This window comes from Haemorhous mexicanus, chromosome 2 (genome assembly GCF_027477595.1).
Source record: "Haemorhous mexicanus isolate bHaeMex1 chromosome 2, bHaeMex1.pri, whole genome shotgun sequence".
Classification (NCBI taxonomy): Eukaryota; Metazoa; Chordata; class Aves; order Passeriformes; family Fringillidae; genus Haemorhous; species Haemorhous mexicanus.
The window spans coordinates 118,691,117-118,708,895 of NC_082342.1; the positions used below are offsets into that span (position 1 = coordinate 118,691,117).

A 17,779-nucleotide genomic window follows, 5' to 3' on the forward strand; every position below is an offset into this window, starting at 1 on the left:
GGTTGGAACTGGATGATCTTTAACCTGCCTTCCAACCCAGCCCTTCTAGGATTCTGCAATTATGGTGGATGGTATTGATGATTTTGAAGGCTACTGTTTGAATGCATGACAATTTCCCAGTGTGGAGAAGCTGTAAACAGAGTTCTTCAGATCAGAAAAATATGGAGCTTTTCCATTGTAGCATAAATGCACTCTTCATTATGGACATCAGTGAGACCAAAGCTGAGATCCTAAAAGGGGGATGAGGAGTGTAAAAGACACCAGTGAAGGAAGATCATGAAAGAACAGGAAAATGGCAAATGTTTCAGGTGTTCCTCCTTTGCAGTCACCTGTGTGTAATCAATGTGTGCTGATGAAAAGAGAAAAGCAAACAAAAATAAGCATCAAAAGAAATGCTCAAATAACAGCAAAAATTATTAGACATGGTGCAATCCCAATAGATTAAGGGTTCAGGCAAACCCTGCACAAAATGCACTAAAAGTTCTCTTTTGCCATGCCCTATGCATTTTAAAAAGAGGGAAATGTTCAAAGATGAACACAGATCAATTCAGCCTTTGCAGACACCAATATTCATGACCTCGAGTTATGAGGAATTGCAGTGTGCAATTGCTCTCTGTTTGCCAAAAATTGAGAAGTTGCAACTTGACCCACATGGACTTATACTGATCCAGCTTACCAGAATTAATTCTGCTCCTCTGAAGCTTATATAACATAATCCATGATGACAAATAAGTGAACTTAAAAATAACTTTCATGAAAAGGCAAGATGACTTAAAAGAAAAAATAATTAATTACTTCAATACAGACAGGTCAATCTGAAGAAGACTTTATTTCAAAGGACAGTAGAATGCATCCAGTCAACCTTAGAGTTTGTAGTGATACTCCAATATAAAGTCTGCATTAGATGATGCTCAGGAAAAGCCTCTTATGTGCTCTTAGGACTGTAAAAGTAATGAATAATCCATTTGTGGAGGGTTTGATGGGCACTAGGAATATGATAGATAGCAATTTTATGAACTTTGGATGTAGCTAGGTTAGAAATTATTGTATCACATACAAAATTTCCTTTATGAATGCATCACAGGGCTTTTTAGGGAGCTGGGAGAAAGTGGTGATCAGTGCTGAGGGCAGTGGCTGCACAATGAGGAAAGATGGGCAGAGCTCAAAGCCTCAAAGACCTTTTTCACCCCCCACTATATCTGTGGCAAACAGCAAATCCCAGGGTTAGAAGCAGTTAAAGCCTGATTTTGCCTCAAGTTCCCAATGCAAAACCATCCTGTGGGCAATTATTTTGTAGTTGTTTGCTTCCTTTTTTTGCTCCTCTTACTGCACAGGAACTGTCCAAGTAATGATACCATCATGACAGCTAATAAGAGTTAACTTAGAATTGAATTATGTCAACTTAATTATAACCCCTTTAAGAACTCCTTTGAGAACAATGAGAATGTCTAGATAGGGGTTTGATGTGAAATGGATAGTCCAATTTAAATGAAAGCTTAATTCAAGTTAACATTTCTTTCTTTCTTTAGTGTCTTCATTTCTCAGAACAGATTGTTATTCTCTGTAATTAACTGACAGAAATAATAAAAAAAAATCCCCAACAAACAGAAAATAATCATGGCAATGAAAGTTCAGCCTCCACGTAAGCAAGCTCTGCTCCTGCCCCTCAAATTACTCTTCACTGGTGACTTGAAAGAAGTGGGTTTAGTCTATCAAATACACTCAGAAGACAAAAAACCTTGCATGCACTTGTCCCTCTGATTTACTGACCATGACTGATGGGGAATGGCATTTGCTGCCAGTGTGACAATAACAGATCCAGACCCCTGGCAATCTGATCCTCTGGGGACAACTCTCTGACTTTTGAGTTTCCCCTGGTTTTCTGAGCTACCTGAGCATGAATTTTGAACAGATTTCCCCCCTAGTCTGCGTTGCTTTTTGTGTTTAATGTTTTTAAGTAACATTTACTTATGTAAATGTGGGGTTCACATGACAGTACACACTGCTCTGTTTCTTTGATCAGACTGGAGTACAGGGGATGTTGGAGAACCATGGAATGGGTTGGGTTGGAAGGACCCTTAAAAATCATCCAGTGCCACCCCTGCCATGGCAGGGACACCTTCCACTGTGCCAGGTGCTCCAAGCCCCAATGTCCAACCTGGCCTTGGGCACTGCCAGGGATCCAGGGACAGCTCCAGCTGCTCTGGGCACCTGTGCCAGGGCTTGCCCACCCTCTTCTATGAGAAAGTAAATGAAGGAATCTCCTGACCCAGGGTATTCACTGGTGGAGCTTTTATTTTTTTTAAGCTGAACTGCAGAGAAATGTCAAAGCTCTTGTTCAGTTTCCTTCTGAAGTTCACCTTTAAACCACAGTTGTGTCCTCCAGAGGAAGAAAAACCCACGTGGTGTTACATCCTCCTACAAAGAATTTCTGCCCATTTCTATTTCTGTGGCAGTAAATGCAGGTTGGAGGATTTGTAATTTAAACAAGCAAACATGCAGAAAACTGCATTATCATAAGAGAGTGCACTGTTCTGTGAAGGAACCTCTTTATCTTCAATTAATAATTGGGTGATTTGTAAAAATAATAGGAACAGACACAGCCCTAATCCAGTGCCATGCCATCAAATGCAAGGCTAGAGGGAGGTGTGTAGGCATGTGGGTAGCTTTGATAAGAAAGAAGTAAACCCTGCAGCTTACCCATATGATTCCAAAAATACCCATGGCTCAAAAGAAAGAGCTCTGTGAGGTCCCAGGCTTTCTGAGCTCGTGAATGCCTGCTGGAATTTCAAACCTATTGCTCTGAGGTGGATTTCACTTGACATTTATTTTGTTTCTAGTTTTCTTTGTGCACCTTTTAGCAGTCTCAGGACATCATTTGAAGTTCAGCTATAAAGAAAATTGGTCTTGAAAAATTTCCTGCTGGTTTACCATTTCTTTTAAAAGCACTCAGTACATGGGAGGAATGAGAAAATCCATAGAAAGCTGTGGATGCTTTCACAGAAATACTGCACTGTGCTTTTCTGATGATTTTCTGAGTCATGGTCTGTCATCTTACCAGTGGCTTAGGCTCCTGTGAGATTTATGTTACTTCCACCCATCTCAGTAAAATGAGGGATACAGGATATTGAAAACCAGGAGCTGCAGCATTAATGTTGCACTTTCAACATCTGATCTCCAGCCTATGACTTCTTAAGGAAGAATTCACATTGAAATAATTTTTAAAAACAAAGGAATAACACAAAATTTTTGCTGACAGTGGTGCCATGCCATGCTGAAGGCTTCAGCAGGATTCCTGTGTTCCACAGTTTGTCCTGCAGGAACTGGCAACAGTTGGCAGTAGCTGGATGATTCAAGAAACACTGGAAATGTGGGAAGGCCACAGAGAAAATGATTAATAGTCAATTTTAAATGAGTTTTCAGACTTCATGTTGCAGAGGGAATTCTGCATGGGACAGGAATCTGAGCAGTCCAGATGCTCACAGATGTTAGGTAGGGAGAGCTGACAGCATCTCCTGCTGCTTTTCAGAGATGGCCTGAGAGCCACGAGGCACCTCCTGCAGCAAAGCCTGGCACCACTGAAGACAAATGTGACTTCTAACACCAACTTCAGCAGAGTCAGCATTTCCCTCTGTGTCTCTGGCTGCTCTGAGCATTTTTCTGTTTGAGTTACTTTGGTTAATTAGCCCATGGTGTGATGGGTTGACCCAGGCTGGGTGCCAGACACCCACCAGAGCTTCTCTGTCACTCCCCTCTGCAGCTGGACAGGGGAAGGAAAATATAACAAAGGTTCATGAGTTGAGGTGAGGACAGAGAGAGACCACTCAAAAAATACCATCACAGGCAAACCAGACTCAAATTGGAGATAATAATTGAATTTACTACCAACAAAATCAGAGCATGATAATGGGAAGAAAAATAAGTCTTAAAAACACCTTCCCCACACCTCACCCTCCTTCCCAGCTCTATCTCCTCCTTCTCAGCAGCCCAGGAAAATTGGTGTAGAGGTTACAAGCAGCTCTTCATGGCTGCTGAACATGGGGGAAGCTTCTGGCAGACTGTGACCTCCCCACTACCAAAACCTGGCCATACAAACCCAACACAGATGGCTTCTGGGAGTACAGCCCTGTGCAAGTCTTTTCTAGAAAATGTTATCTTAGGAGTGCCCAGGTGGAAAACCCACCTGATCCATGAGAGTTTCTGACTGACCTCCCAGTGTCAGACCTTCCCAGGGCAGCACAAACCACAGCTCTGTCCTGAAAGGGTTAAACCTCAGAGGGTTTAACCCTTTCAGGACAGAGGGGAGGGAGGGAGGGAGCCAGGGATCTCCAGCTGCTGTTCAGCCAGGACAGGACATGTTAGGAAAGTGGTGCTGGCCGATTACCCAACCTTCACTTTAAATCTTCAGCTTGTTTTTTACTTAAAATTTTGACCAGTGGAAAAAAGACCTCTTGAGGGGAAAAAAACCCCAAAAACCTCTTGAGAAGCTTGGCCTTCAACAGTGCATAAAGAGAACACAGGCAACACAGTCCAAATTGATTGTATAATCTGTGAAATCTTTTCTTTTTGTGAATATCTCAAGTCCCATTGCAGCCTACTCAAGTAATTTTGCTTAATTTTTCAAGGCCTGTTCTTTTATGCATGAATCTTTTTCCAGATTAACTGTCCCAGTTATATTTGATGCTGGGTCTCATTTTCATGTTTTCCTAATTGGTGCAAAATGGATTATTAAGTATAAGTTCTGATCTGTGTGCACGATTGGAGTAGATGAGGGCTAAAAATACAGTATTTTGTCTATCTGTATTCAGTAAGTGCTTTTCAAATGTATAATTTAGAGGCCAGCAGAAAGTGTATTTCAATCAAGGGTCATTCTTGAGGAATAACAAACGAAGTTCTAACATAATCTGTAAACTGAAAATACACAAGAGATATTTTTTATATACATTTAATTGGTCTGAGAGCTGATGAAACCAGATTTCAGTTAGCTCACATTTGTGGATTTTGGATAGATTCTACAATGTATTAATATTCATGATAGTTTATTTTGCTTAATATCAAAATTGTTGTAGAAGAGATGTATCAACAATTTAGTTTTTATTAGACACCTGTCTACTGTGGACAATTCTTGCTGGAAGTGTTGAGAGAAGCATCCCTTGGACATAATTTTCATCCATCATTTCTACTCCAAAATATATAGAAGTTAGTAAAGATGATAAATAACTGGGTTTTCTCTCTTTCTCTACAAAGACTCTTCAATCCTGTGCCTCATCTCTCTTTTAGTTACTTGTCTTCCAGGCACTGAAACTGATATTTTTCTTGAATAAATACCTAATATTATGAGTTTCCAAGGAATTAGCACCCTAAAAACCATCATTTTTAGATTGGTTTGGCTTTCTCCTTTTAATTGTGGGTGTCTCCATTTCCCTTCCAAGGGCTGTATGGACAGACACCTCACTGCAGTCTCTCTTGCTGTCTCCCCCCAGCTCCTGCCAGGATTCTGACCTTCAGTGGGACGGTGACAACCCCCTGGATGAAGGACATTGTCCTCCCCTGCAAAGCCGTGGGGGACCCTGCTCCAACAGTCAAGTGGATGAAGGATAGGTAACCAGCAACTAAATGTGCAGCTCAGATAAATCCCCTTTCCTTCAAATCCTCAGGGTTGTGGGGAGGCTGATCCTGGGTCACTGGCAGGAAGGAGAAGGACTGTTGGTGGTGATTTGCACCTGGTCACAGTAGATGAGGAGTTTAGAAATTCCTGTGGTGATTACAGGGCATCAAAGGGAGAAAAAATAATGAGGAGGGGCTAAAGGTAAACATTCAAAATGTTAAACTTAGGAGTGTTTTTATTTTATTCTCAGGCAGACAGGAAGGTTTTATTTTGAGAGAGCAAAGTGCCTGATCCAGTGATTTGTGCTGAGGTGGGCAGTAAATGTCTTGCACATATTTAATTTTCCATTATTCTGTTCTCAGCTTTAGTTTCACAGTCTGACAGAGCCACTTTGGAAACACACATGGACAGTCATTTTCATCCAAGCACTGTGTAAGCAGGGAAAGTACAGTGCTGTGAAACCCTCTTGTGCATTGATATAAATACCTGTGACTTCATAAGGATGAACTTCATAGCCAGGAACTGCCTATACCCTCATTTTATGAAATAACAAGTTAAGGAAGGAGTGAAGTTCTGTTTTCACTACACTGGGTCCAGAAAATGTGCATTTTTAAGCAAATGATAGATATTTCCCAACAGAAAATACTCCTTTGCTGCCTTATTGAAGGGACACACCTCACCCTACACCTTTTCCTCTCTTTCCACTCTTAGCTGCTTCAGAAAAAAAAAAAAAATCCACTTGTGAGTAATTTTGATTGTAACTTCTTTAATGTATGCACTTTGTTTCCTGTGAGGCAGTAACGGGACACCCAGTCTAGTGATGATTGATGGGCGCAGGAGCATCTTCAGCAACGGCAGCTTTGTCATCAGGACTGTGAAAGCAGAAGACTCTGGCTACTACAGCTGCGTGGCCAGCAACAACTGGGGCTCAGATGAAATCATTTTGAATTTGCAGGTACAAGGTAAGGCTCATGGATCTACCTCAGAATCCTTACACTGGCTTTAAAGGTGTGTCTGCTTGAAATGCAAAATATTCGTATCTGTGTGTATTAGTGAAAATCTAATTCTTCCAAATTCATACATAAGTCATTCTGACTCAGCCAGGGGAATTTTATGATCTAGAAAATGGTGCTTTAGGTGAAACAATTCACACACTCAGTTAAGTCTCGATGTGAGTTTTTGTAAGATTGACAACTGTGTTGGCATTCAGTTATCTTCTAGTTCTTCACACAGAAGGTATCAGCTTCTGCCTTCTCCTTACAAATATCACATGTATCATTTTAATATTACAAAATTCAGAAAGACATGAAGGCCTTTAATTTATCTCCTGAAATGCTATCAGCAGAAATTTGCCTCTGTAGTGAGGCCTTGCACAAAAACTTCATTATGCAGGCACAGAATTTTTTTATGAGGTGGATATGAGGAAGCATTGGAAATGAAACATCAGTACCCCTTCAGCTAATGCATTTCTCCAGCTACATTTTATATTCATGTTGAAAAGCACAAATTGCATCCAGGATGGTGTTGATATGTACAAAAGCAGGGACAATATAAGAATATAAACTAAGAGTCAAGTGAAGCAGAGCCTGTGCATTCACATACCGTGAATTCCCTCTGCAGATTTCCTTGCTCACTTGCACTAAAGCAGATCCTAAAATGCTTCAATTTACTACAAATTTTTGTACCAGAGGGAACCATCACTCTCCTGGATGTGGAATTTAAGCTTCAAGTGCCAACACATGAGAGCACAGAGAGGTTGTTTCCACTGCAGTCCCCCTCTGTCTAAACCATTCCACTAAGCCTTGGAACAAACCTCACGGCAGATATTGGCATACATCAGCTTCCCTACAATCCACAGAAACTAAAGATGCTCTTCTGTGATGTTTGAAGCATGACCACAACAGGAAGTAGGGAGAGAAAACACCATCAAATGGAAACCTTACATGTATATTTCACTAAGTACTTCTGTAATTGCATATATTTGCTGTTATTGAACTGCAGCAACTAAAAGCAAATCAATATTGCTTCCCTAAGGGACAGACAAAGAGTGGCTTTTAATATGTGGGACCACCATTTTTTGTAGATAGGGTGAAGCTGTGATGAAAGCTTTTGCAATAAATCTTTCCCAGTGTAGTGTGTGCACTCTCTCCCTGTGAAATCAGCCAAGTCACTCAGAATAAAAGAACAAATCCATCTCACAAAGGGAATTTTCCTTTAGAGTATAAACTGTCTCTTTTGTTTTCTTCAGCCCTGTTTGGCCCTGTGAGGGCAAAAAAAAATCAACTTCTCTTTGAAGTAATCCATAGCTGGAAAGCAGCAGACTCTGCCTTACATCAGCACCCATTATTCTGCAGTCTGATGACTCGAACATGAACTGCAGAGGGGAGCTTTCCCTGGAGTTTCACTGCAGGAAAAGCTGCCCCTTAATCACAGGCAAAGCAGGCAATGTTCTCTGGCAGCAGAATGCTGGACACAGCAGAGCATTCTGGACTTCTGTCCTGGGACTGTGTCAGGACAAGGGCAGCCCCTGCCAGCACGGGTCACTGACACCACCACCCTCTTCTGTCCCATGCCAGAGGAGCTGTGACCATCCTCTTGTCTCTCCTCCCCAGATTTCCATCCCATTTTTGCTGCTGTTTCTTGATCCTTTGCAAGCATGGGCACTGTCCATACTTCACTCCTTATTCTTGAGGCAGCAAAGCTTCATTTTGTCCACTTTTGTGACAGTAGAATGTTCCCAGTCCCCATGTCAATTCCTAGTCCCAGTTTGCCCTATCCAGTGCAACTTGTTGGGATGTGGCAGGGCTCCTTCTCTGCCCTTTAATGCTGGAAGAAATTCCTCCAGTAAGGGTGGTGAGGGCCTGGCACAGGCTGGGCAGAGAAGTTGTAGATGCCTCTGAATCCCTGGAAGTGTCCAATGCCAGGTTGGACATTGGGGCTTGGAGCAGCCTGTGACAGTGGAAGGTGTCCCTGTCCATGGCAGTGAATTGGAATGAGATGATCCTTAAGGTCTTTTCCAACCCAAACCATTCCATGATTTTCCTCCAAAGGAAGCTGGGAACTGGGAAGTGGAAGAGAGTTTAAACCCCTGTTTTATTCCTGCACTCAGTCAGCAGCTGATCCTTGGAACCCTGATCTTCCATCCCCCATAAAGTTTATGGGGAGCAGCAGAGCTGAAGTGCTTCCAGTCTTTGCTGACAGGGTTGGGAATTCTTTTTACCAAAAGCCTCAGTGGTTTGTAAGAGGACTGGATCTGCCTCCAGTCACAAATCTATCTATGATACCTAATTAACTCTCACATTTGCACTGGCAGAAGCCCTTGATTTGCACCTTTTTCTCATTTTTGCCATAATAGCCTGCACACACAGAAATGAGTGGGGCATCATTTGCAAGAGCACATGTTTCCTGCCACTAAAATTTTATCTTTCCCCAAAACAGATATCAAAACCAAAGAAAATTAATGGCTGGGGAGCTCATGTGCCATTGAGGTCTAACGGGACAGATGCAAAAAAAATCAGAGAAAAACAAAGGTTAAGAATTGAAAGACAAAATTGTGCATAAAATTAAATAAAAAAATGAGAGCTTGTCTGTTCTCATCTTAACCAAGGATGTCAGCTAAACAGACACTTTGACAGAAATCATTTGCATTTTTTGCAACTCAAAACAGCTATTTGATAAATGACTCTTAGAAGTGATTAACATCATGTCAAACCATTTGATTGCATTTTCTATTTTTAACTATTTTCCCATCTAGTTCCACCAGACCAGCCAAGACTCACTGTATCCAAAACTACATCTTCCTCCATCACTCTTTCCTGGATACCTGGAGACAATGGTGGCAGTTCTATCCGAGGTAATGTAATTCAGGTTAATTGCTGCTTCTTACTAAATTATCATATGTTGATAGGATTAATATAAAATTATGAATGGCTCCAAAAAAAAAAAGAAAAAAAAAAAAGGAAAACAACCCAATCTGTATTGCTGTCAGCCCTTAATGTGCACTATCATGGTGATAACAGCTTTCAGTAAATTGCAGTTTGTCTTTGTGGTGGTTTATTCACACATTTAATCACTTTCTCCTCAGCTGTTATGACAGTTGCTCTATCTGATTCTCCAAATGTGTAATCCCTAACCACTCATTTTGGAGGGTGCAGGTTCATCATCTGGTTGTTGCTGATTGAAGGGTCCTTAGAAATACCCATCCTTTTTTTTCCTCCTTGAAGCCATCATAAAAAATTGTATTTAAGCTGTTATCAGGGTGGGCAAAATGCATTGCCTGGTATCTTTCAGTCAGGGGAGAGCTGAATGTTTCCCCCGCACACGGGAATTTTTTCCAGTTTTATTAGGTCTTTAAAATGCCTCCTTGGGTTACCTGAAAGATTTATGATGCCGTTGCCATCCACGCTTTCCCTCCAGGTTATATCCTGCAGTACTCAGAGGATAACAGTGAGCAGTGGGGCAGTTTCCCCATCAGCCCCAGTGAGAGATCCTACAGGCTGGAAACCCTGAAATGTGGCACCTGGTACAAGTTCACCCTGACTGCCCAGAACGGGGTGGGGCCGGGGCGCATCAGCGAGATCATCGAGGCCAAGACGCTCGGCAAGGGTGAGCTGCTTCTCTTGTGAGTGCAGGGCACCAACGAAGGAAGGGATGATGAGGAGGACTCCATCTTATCAGAAGGCTAATTTATTGCTTTATTATACTATTTTATATTAAAGAATGCTATACTGTTCTAAAGAATACAGAAAAGATACTTACTGAATGCTGAAATAATGAAAACTCGTGACTCTTTCCAGAGTCCCAACACATTGGGACTGATTGGCCAATGAGTCAAAACAACTCACACCAGAATCCAATCAGAAGGCTAGTTTATTATTTTATGATACTATATTATATTAAAGAAATATAATATATTTATTTATATATACACTGCTTATACACTCTTTATATAAACACTCCTGAGTTCACAGGGTGCAGTGGGAGATGCTGCAACCAAGGGGAAAAAGGGGTCAGAGATACTCGGATTACAGCTTCTGTGAGGCACCAGTAAATTCTATATACTAAAGAATACAGAAAGGATCCTTACAGAATGCTAAAAAGATAATAATGAAAACTCGTGGCTCTTTCCAGGGCCCTGACACAGCTTGGCCCTGATTGGCCAAAGAGTGAAAACAGCTCCCAGCAGAATGCAATGAAACAATCACCTGTGGGTGAACAATCTCCAAATACATTCCACATGAGCACAACACAGGAGAAGCAAATGAGAGAAGAATTGTTTTCCTTTTCTCTCAGGCCTCTCACTGCCTTTCAGCTTCCCAGGAGAAAAAGCCCTGGGCGAAGGGATCCTGTTCAGGGAATGTGAATGCCACATGGTTCCATCCCCTTCACCCTCCTAAAGCTCCTGCACTCTGCTGGAGATCTTGGGTTGATGAGAAAACAGGCTTGGATATTTTAATATTAGAGGCTCTGGAAACATTTACATGGCTGTGACAAAAAAGGCTGTGGCTGTGGGATTGAAGCCAACACAGACTAATGTTCTGTCATTTTTTTCTCTAATAATTTTTTTTCTAAGATGGGTTAGCAGATATTTGGAAAGAGGATGTCTCCACTGTCACAGACTATAGCAATTCCAACTATTTAATTGCCATGAGGAAATTAGCTCTTCTCTTCTTATGAAAATTCAGGGGTTTATTTATCTGTGTGTTGAAGGAAGGCAGGGAGTATATTTATGTATAAAGGAAATGGAGCCAGTGTCTGATTTCTGCTCCAAGCCAGTATTGCAGGAGTGTGCAAGCAGCATGCTCTGAACTGGATAAGTGTCAAAAATAAAGGAAAAGTTTGTGTCAAGTTCTGCAAGGCAAAACAAACCAAATTTTTTGAATGGATGTTTGGATATTTTTTTCCACATGCTGATTTGAAAATCTGGGCTTGTGAGTCTGGCCCAAAGTGGGAAAAAAGATTTAAGAAGGAGGAGGGGGGCAGTTGATATATAGATGCTGATTTTAAGCCAGAGTCAAGATTGCCCTAGAAATTATTCTCTAGATTTAATATTTTGAGAGTTTTTATCTGCAATTTTAAAGCATTTTTTCTGGAATATCCCACTGCCTCCAGAGCCACAGTTTTCCAAGGAGCAAGAGCTCTTTGCCAGCATCAACACCACGCGGGTGAGGCTGAACCTGATCGGCTGGAACGACGGCGGCTGCCCCATCACCTCCTTCACCCTGGAGTACCGGCCCTTCGGCACCACGGTCTGGACCACGGCCCAGAGGACATCCCTGTCCAAGTCCTACATCCTCTACGACCTCCAGGAGGCCACCTGGTACGAGCTGCAGATGAGAGTGTGCAACAGTGCTGGCTGTGCAGAGAAACAAGCCAAATTTGCCACGCTCAATTATGATGGCAGTAAGTATTTCCTTTATTTAGGCCCCAGATGCTGTTTTACTTGGGTTTCATATGTGATGGTTTTTTTTCTTTTTGCTCATCTTCCATTTTTTCCCATCAAAAACCCCATTTTGAATCTGCCAGCCATGCTGTCAGAGAGGTTAAAGTCTAAAAGATGTAAAATAGCTCCTGGTTTCCTGACAGTAGGCTGTCAGGCAGAAAAGAGGAATTGTTTATTTGTCCTCACTTCGGGAAAAACTCCTAAGTCAATCAGCCATGAGACACATAATCATAGGACATTAAAAGTCATTAGTTCCAGTGGTTACAGGGTCCTTTCCTAGTATTCCATGCATCTTTTCCATGAAATTTTAGTCTTCCATGGAATTTGTTCCTGCAGCCATTCACGGGGCTGTCTGGCTTAATTGCTATTCCCCGTGACACAGCCCAAAACCCATTATGGGACATGTTGGAGCAGCCAAGCAGGTTGTCCTCTGGGAAAGCCTCTGGATAACATCCTCCAAGGGCAGAGCAATGGCAGTGCAATCATCCCTGCTCACAGACAGGGGACAGTGAAACTAATGGCCGTGACAGATGGCTCTGTCATGCCAGCAGCAGGACACAGACCGTGAGGGAGTTGTTACATCCCCCCCTTCTGCCAGGGGTTACTGCCCACCCTGCAAAACCCAGGACACGAGGGCAGGAGCAAACCTGCCAGTTTGTCACTCAGTGCAGCTCAGGTGCTGCCAGGCTGGCTGAGAGGGCTGCTGGCACTTGTGGCTCCACAGTGGGGAAGGGCTGCATTCCTGGCAAAAAGGCTGCACAGATGGCTCCAGATGGCAGCTCTGGATTGCTCCAGTGGGAATTGCCAGAGCTTTTCTGGAGACATCCAGTGTAAAACCTTGCTGAGTTGCCAGGGGTGTTGTGCTGCATTGTGCAACCTCTTGGCAGCATCTGTAGTGTTAAATTAAGCTACAGTGCTGGTGAGCGAGTTCAAACAAGAGCTGATGGTTGTGACAGCACCAAATTGGCAACTGTTTGTAACTCTGTGTTGGTAACATGCCTCCACATGAACATCAGCACTCATGTACAGCTCAGGGGTCATTCCCAGGCAGAAATGGGGGATATGACTTAGGCAGGGTTTAAACCTCAGCACCTGACACATCCTCTGCTGCTATGCCAGCCTTTGTGCTGGATACTCAGCAGCTCCTGCAGATAATTAATCATCCTTTGGAAAAATATCATCTTTGGTAAGCTGCCACACAAATCCACATATTGCTTCAGACAGTCTGGAAAATTAAGAGAGAGATCTTCAGCACTCTAGAGGCTCAGAGGAAACCAGAATCTAAGCAGTTACTACACAAATGTTTCAGGTTTTTCCAGGCATGTGAAGGACTTGTTTTACTGAGAAGTGTAGCTGTTGTCAATAATAACTCTTTCAAGTATTATGAGTTAATTTCTTCTCATTTTGCTTAACCTACCCTGGTTTTGTTTTGTTTTCCAATATCTTTCCACAGGCAGCATCCAGCTGTCAGCTGTTCCATTATCATCACTTTTATTTGACTGGGGCAAACAGTCTGAAGCCAGACCTTAAAATGAATTTATAGCAAAATGCAGATCCACAGCCTTAAATTTCCACTCGTAGCACTCAAATCAAAACAATTCTTACAGTGATCTGATCTGAAATGTTGTCAGGCTCTGCTCTTTGATTGGGTGATGGTACTTACCCTGGTGGCACACATTGTGACCTGCACACCCTTTGATTTTTTTATGTTGCCATATAGCATCTTTAAAAGGGATAAACTGAAACAGTAAAAAATATTTGCAGCAATAAATTTCCTGGGCCACTGCTTCTGGTCAGCTAGGAAATTTCCCATTTGTGATGTTGCTGGTTTTGTTTGTGAAGTGTGCTTTGCCAGGACTGAATTGTGCCTTAGAGAGGCAGAGCGAGCTCAAATACTGACCCTGAGGTTATGAGAGGAAAACATGGATGGAAAAGCAAATTTCAGTTTTCAGATTTTCTAGATTTGCTAGATTTGACTCAGAACTGAAATTATAAACTGATGATGATGATGATTATCATTCTTACAAGTATTTGATACAGAAATTTTTGCTTCCATAGACAGGGAATTTTTGTTTGCAGAAAAAATGCCAGTGGAAACTTCTTGGCCAGCTCCACTTTTGAGTTCTGTCCCTGCCTCTACCTTTGATTCAGCCCGTGATGTGAGATTAGCCCCTTCCAGCTTGCAGGGGTCACAGCTGCCCCTCAGATAAAGCAGATACAAGAGTAGCACTTTGAAGATTAGATAACACAGCGTATGAAAGTTCTGGGATGCCAAATGCTAAGAACAAGCTTAGAAGCTTGAGCAGCTTTAAGATAAAGCCTTTGTAAAGTTTGCAGAAATCCCAGAGTTACGTGGTTTTGGGTCACTTTGCTGTGTGTGGGAGAGCTGCTGAGGAATATCATGGCTCAGCATCCTTCCCCTCAAATCTGCCTGTGCTGAATCAGGTCAGAGGGTTAATGACAAACCTACGTGCAGCTTTTTGCTCTCTGTTCATGGGCATTTCAGCAACGATTTCCAGCTTACAGGTTTGCTGACCTGCCTGCCCCTTGTTTTTTCAGAAGCACACAATCCATAAGGAGATATTTTTAGCCCTGTGCAGCTGCAGTTGTGGAGAGCTGCAGAGGAGCTTCCCAGCTCCGGGATCAGCTCCTCGGTAGCCCTGGCATTAAATCGGATCAGCTTGAAACTCTGCTAATTGATTCTGACCCACCCAGGCACTCCCTGCCCTGAAGGACACAGGGAAACACTCCTGAGTTCACAGGGTGCAGTGGGAGATGCTGCAACCAAGGGGAAAAAGGGGTCAGAGATACTCGGATTATAACTTCTGAGAGGCACCAATCAGGCTAACAAAGGGTGATGGTGACCCGACCTGGAAAACAAAACAAACCCTCCCCATTTGTCTGGGACTGAGTCCTGAAAAGAGCTTTGACCATTCTGCTCCCAGCAGGCACCTAGAATGACAGCAAATGTTGAAATGGTGTTTTCTCCACGGATAGCAGGATTAGTTTTTGGCAATTTCTAATGCAATTGCTGAAAAGCAACGAAGGTGTGATGTGAAAAGGTGCAGTATGACTTTTTAATTAAGCTCCAACTGCCTGTTTTTAATGTTATGAGGTTTACATTTGTCTAGAGAGAGGTATGGATAGTGATAATCACATATCTAAACACTTCAGGTTTAAGTGAAATAAAGGCCACTCATCATTTGATTTTCATCAAAGACATAATTTCAGGCAATCTTGAACCTAATGGTCTCTGTGACTGTAATTCAGAGAAAACTTTGGCCCTTTAGTAATCTAGGAGGGTTTAGGAGGATGTGGAGAGAGTTATTAGTATTACCTCCAGGAGCTTGAAGTCCTTTCCATTTCTTCATCTAATAATTTCATTTGCCTTTAAAGTAGTGCAAAATGTGCATCTCAGGGCAAGATGAAAATATCCTGCTGTGTGTTCAAGAAACAGAAAATTACAAAAAAAAAAAAAAAAAAGAAAATTAAATTATGGAGAAGAACTACAGTGGAACATTAGAAAAATATTCCAAATGCAATTGTAAGAAAACAAATTTTCCAAAGTACCTAATACAGGTTTGGATGGTTGCAGCTTTTCTTTTTATATTTGTCCTTTTAGGGAGCTGCTCTTCTCTTTATATGCAGCTGAAATAGCTCTTCTGAAAAAAAACCAGGACTTGGGATTCTACATTTTCACTGTGGTTATGGCACTCACACTGTACTGCATCAGATCTCAGTTTTTATTCTGATACTGTATAGCACATAATGAGATATAACTATATCACTTAATGCAGCAATTAAAATGTAAAAAAGGATGTGCCTGTTTTTCTCTCTCACCCTCCTTTCCTTTTAGCAAGTAAGTAGCCACTTTTATGTTTCAGTAGCTGGTTAAAATTTAATAGCTTCCATCCAAAGCCATCACAGTTCACAATACTTACGTGTTTCTACGCATTTGAAGGAAATCTGCATTTTATAGCCTCATTTGTGGTTGCATTCAGCAGTTTAATAGTAATCAGGAAATGAGTGAGAAGTCTTCCATGACTAAACAGCCTTCCACAGAAGGTGCTGCATTCTTCTCACGTCCCTTAGAGGTAAAGAAGAAAAGACTTGAAAAGTTCAAGTATTATATATCACCAGGAAGCCAGGTATATTCAAAATGCAAATATGTCCCAGAATGAAAAAGTGAGCTGCCTGCCAGTAGCTGGTAGATTCATTTCCCTCGTTTCCCTCTCAAAATTTGATTGTTTCTATCCAGCATTACTCTCCTGTTTTACTGATGAGTATAATGTCAGACAGTCTTTAGCAGATTAGTATCAGGTTGGCTGTCTGAATTTCAGATCACTATCACTGCTGTACCCTCAGAACTGATAGCAGAATGTTTCTGTGCAAAGGATTAATCTGATGTATGTGGCACAAAATGAGCTTTGTCAAATGAGTTCCTGGCACAGCAAAGCCCAGCAGAAATGTCACAGCTGTGCTATTTCCCCATAATAAGGAATAATAGACATAGGCAGGAATTCTGAGCTCTCTTACAGCTTTCTAATAATTTAATGGGGCTCCAAATTAATCATAGTATTTGACTGCATATCAGGCATGGTTTTCCTTAATCAATGAATGCAATTCTTCTGGATTTCTGATAATCTCTGTCTCTGCAGTCAGTCCCTGATGACCATGAGCCTGGTTATGTGCTCTTGGCCGTGGACACACAAATGTAGCCTCCACCCCAAAGAGAAAAATCCTGCTAAGGGTTCTGCCAGCACCTGAAGCAACAAAATGCCTTATTCCCTGAGAACTGAACCTTTTGTCCTCGTTAAGAGGCCTCTAATGCCATGACCCTGCTTCCAGGTACAATCCCTCCTCTCATCAAGTCGGTTGTGCAAAGTGAGGAAGGGCTGGGAACCAACGAAGGGCTAAAGATGCTGGTGACCATCTCCTGTATCCTGGTGGGGGTCTTGCTGCTCTTTGTGATGCTGCTGATCGTCAGGAGGAGGAGGAGGGAGCAGAGGCTGAAGAGGCTGCGAGGTAAGGGGGTGCCTGTGGAGCTTCTCTCTGCCTGAATGTGAAAATAGGAGTGGGGCTGCACGTGGCCAAAGTGTGCAATCCCCAGCTGGGATCATTTTCCTGCAATACAGAACAGAGTGTGTGGGATTTCTACAGAAATTCCTTCTTTTTCGTTTGGTCATAAGTTCCAAAAAAAAATGATTAATATGTGCATTGTTATTATTTTGCATAGGGGAAAGGAAGACATTTCTCACTGGTTTGCTGTCCTTTTTTTTGCTGTTTCTTTGCTTCCCTCAATGAGTTTAAAGTAGATTTTTTTTTTGAAGGATGAAATCAGATGTTCTGAAGATGAGGGAATCTTAGTTTGCCAGCAGATGCTAATCATTATTTCCAAATTATAAAATGAAAGTAGCCAGATGTTAGTAGGATAGAACACACAACCAGATATTAGATTTGTTACCACATTTTCCCCATGATTTTTTATAATAGAGCTTACACAACACTTCATTGTTCACTGATCTGTATTTTCCTCTAATCCTCATTCAAATTCAGTTGTTTGTTATGTGAATAAGATTTAGATCTGTGAATTCATTCAGCTTTTTCATTTTTCTAGCAAAAACACCTGGCTGAGCCACAGCCAAGTTTTTGACCCTTGCAGTCTGACACTGCTGCCCTGCAGCTTTTGCACTGGCAAAAGGTGTTTTGGGAAGGTATTTCCTGAAGCT

The 17,779-nt window shown here is 42.0% G+C and overlaps 1 protein-coding gene across 1 annotated transcript in view; it reads left to right on the plus strand.

Moving 5' to 3' along the window:
• The window catches only part of DSCAM (DS cell adhesion molecule), a 498,888-nt gene that overhangs the window by 434,739 nt on the left and 46,370 nt on the right, over nt 1–17,779 (plus strand). The window contains exons 22-27 of the mRNA XM_059840105.1: nt 5,484–5,601; nt 6,407–6,570; nt 9,363–9,461; nt 10,025–10,213; nt 11,720–12,010; nt 16,899–17,075. Coding sequence (XP_059696088.1) covers nt 5,484–5,601; nt 6,407–6,570; nt 9,363–9,461; nt 10,025–10,213; nt 11,720–12,010; nt 16,899–17,075 — 1,038 coding nt within the window. The remainder of the gene's footprint in view (nt 1–5,483; nt 5,602–6,406; nt 6,571–9,362; nt 9,462–10,024; nt 10,214–11,719; nt 12,011–16,898; nt 17,076–17,779) is intronic.